Here is a 2,734-nt window from a genome sequence, read left to right on the forward strand (position 1 = left end):
GGGACCCAACTGAGGTGCCAGTTCAGGACCGATGGCTCAAACAGGGCAGGCACGGCCCCAGGCTGGGGTTTTTCCACCTCTAAGGCACCAAACCAGCCAGACAAAATGACTTCGGTTTCACCCCACTGGCCAACCACAAGTCACACCAGCAATTCCCTTAGACACCCCAGTCTCCCAGTATCCCCACCAGTGCCACCGTCCTGGGGATGAACGGTTCTGAAAACCAACACCCCAGTAAAAGAAAAAGGTTCCCTCGATCCCAAAGGACCAAGCCCCAGAGCCAGGTCAATAGACACGTCAGCTCTTACCCACAAATCACGCTGGTGCCAACCCTCTAGAATCTAAAATCTAAAGGTTTATTCATCAAAGGAAAAAGCTAGAGCTGAGAGCTAGAACTGGTTAACTGGAATCAATTCCACACCGTGATGGCAGAGTTCTTAGTTCAGGCTTGTAGCAGTGATGGAGTGAACTGCAGGTTCAGATCACGTCTCTGGAACATCCCCCGCTGGGATGGGTCCTCAGTCCCTGTGCAGAGCTTCAGCTTGTAGCAAAGTCCCTCCAGAGGTAGGAAGCAGGACTGGAGACAAGATGGAGATGAGGCCTCCGCCTTATACAGGCTCTTCCAGGTGTAAGGACACGTCTTTGTTCCTACTGTGGAAAGTTACAGCAACGTGGAGTCTGCAGTCACTTGGGCCAGGCCCTGCACACCCTGCTGAGTCACAAGGCGGATCTGCCTCCTCTCCATGGGTCAGTTGTGTAGCTGATGGTCCTTAATGGGCCATCAAGCAGGCTAAGCTGAGCTGACACCAACTTGTCTGGGACCTTTCCCAGTAACACAGCACAAGTTTGAAATACAGACAGTACACAGCCAATATTCATAACTTCAACTACAAAATGGTACAGACACACAGACAGCACAATCCTAACCAGCAACCCACAACCTGCTCTTAGACCCCTTATCTGACCCCCTTTACGTAGGATTTGGTGCCACTACAGGAGCTTGGTTGCAACCCATGTTCTATATGGTCCCAGTTTATACCAATAACGTCACAGGGGGTGGGGCAGGTCTGTGTGGGGCAGGGCCTCTCCCAGCACCCCCCGGCCCGCACACTGGACCTGGGTGAGGGGGCGAGGCAGGTCTGTGTGGGGCAGGGCCTCTCCCAGTGCCCCCCCGGCCCATACACTGGGAATGGGTGAGGGGGCAGGGCAGGTCTGTGGGGCAGGGCCTCTTCCAGCGCCCCACGCCCTGTGTATGGTTTGCGGTAGGGGTAGTGTGCACATGGGGAGTGGCTGGGGGGCAGAGGGGCCCCTCTCACACCGTGTCCCTGTTGCCCCCCAGAGTGGCGCTCGGGCGTGGCCGGTCACCTGACCCTGTCTGACCAGGACCTGACATCTGTCACCCACAACGGGTGGAAGAGACTGAACACCCTGCAGCACTACAAGGTGAGGGTCGCGGACGCCTGGGTTCCCTCCCCGACTCTGGGTGGGGAGTGGGGTCTCGGGTCGCGGACGCCTGGGTTCCCTCCCCGGCTATGGGTGGGGAGTGGGGTCTCGGGTCGCGGACGCCTGGGTTCCGTCCCCGGCTCTGGGTGGGGAGTGGGGTCTCGGGTCCCGGACGCCTGGGTTCCCTCCCCGGCTCTGGGTAGGGAGTGGGGTCTCGGGTCCCGGACGCCTGGGTTCCATCCCCCAGCTCTTTTCTCCCCCAGGTTCCGGACGGGGCAACGGTCGGGCTGATCGCACGGCTCCAGAACAACGTCCCCCAGAGCCCCAACCAGAGCTTCCTCTCCGGAGAGAGTGAGTGCCGCCCCCCCCTCGCTGTGGAGATGGCGCAGGCCTGCTGGCCCACATCTGGAGTCCTGGCCATGACCCTGGACTGAACCAAGGGCAGCATGGGGGTGGTGGAGGGAATTTCAGATTGAACCAAGTGGGGGACGAATATGGGGCAGTGGAACCTTGGACTGAACCAAGGGGAGAAGCCAGGGGGTTGGATCTGGGGGGCCTTGGACAGACCCAAGGGGAGAGAAATCCAGGGGGGATCCAGACTAACTCCACCCCCGCAGACACCCCAATGCTGGAGGACGGCGAGGAGGGGGGGCTGCGTCTCTGGCACCTGGTGAAGCCGACAGAGGAGCCAGAGGCCCCAAAGCAGCAACAGCGTCGTAGCAGCTTGCGGGAGCGACCCACGGCCATCCCCGAGATCTACCTCACCCGCCTGCTCTCCGTCAAGGTGAGACTATAATCTGGACGAGAGATCGGGATGACCCAGCGGAACGGTCGTTAATCCACGGGTAAGGGCCCCTAACGCCCCCTCAACTGACCACGCTCCTCGGCAACGCCCACTCGCTGACCCACAGCCCCGCCCCGCGTCCCCCCTTCTGACAGCACCCCCGCGTGACCCCTCCCACCCAGGTACTATGCGGAGATTCGCCAGGCCCCCCCCAGCCACCTACCAGGAGCTGGGTCAGCCGCTCACCGAGCTATCTAGGGGTAGGCCCCCTAGCGCCCCCCCTCCTGAACCCACAGCTCCACGGCGCCCCTACCTGACCCCAGCCCCCCCGGCACTCCTTCTGACAGCCCCCCCGGTGACCCCTCCCACCTAGTACTATGCGGAGATTTGCCCAGCCCCCGGCCCCCCTACCAGGAGCTGGGTCAGCCCTCACCGAGCTATCTCCAGGGTAGGGCCCTCCAGCACCCCCCCCTCCAAACCACAGCCCCCTGGTTGCCCCTCTCGCTT

The 2,734-nt window shown here is 61.3% G+C and overlaps 1 protein-coding gene across 1 annotated transcript in view; it reads left to right on the forward strand.

Moving 5' to 3' along the window:
- Positions 1 to 2,734, forward strand: part of PLXNB3 (plexin B3) — a 47,719-nt gene that overhangs the window by 39,869 nt on the left and 5,116 nt on the right. The window contains 3 exon segments of the mRNA XM_075071306.1: positions 1,273 to 1,443; positions 1,707 to 1,794; positions 2,061 to 2,227. Of these exon segments, the coding sequence (XP_074927407.1) occupies positions 1,273 to 1,443; positions 1,707 to 1,794; positions 2,061 to 2,227 (426 nt within the window).

The sequence above is a fragment of the Chelonoidis abingdonii genome, chromosome 11 (genome assembly GCF_003597395.2).
Source record: "Chelonoidis abingdonii isolate Lonesome George chromosome 11, CheloAbing_2.0, whole genome shotgun sequence".
Taxonomy (NCBI): domain Eukaryota; kingdom Metazoa; phylum Chordata; order Testudines; family Testudinidae; genus Chelonoidis; species Chelonoidis abingdonii.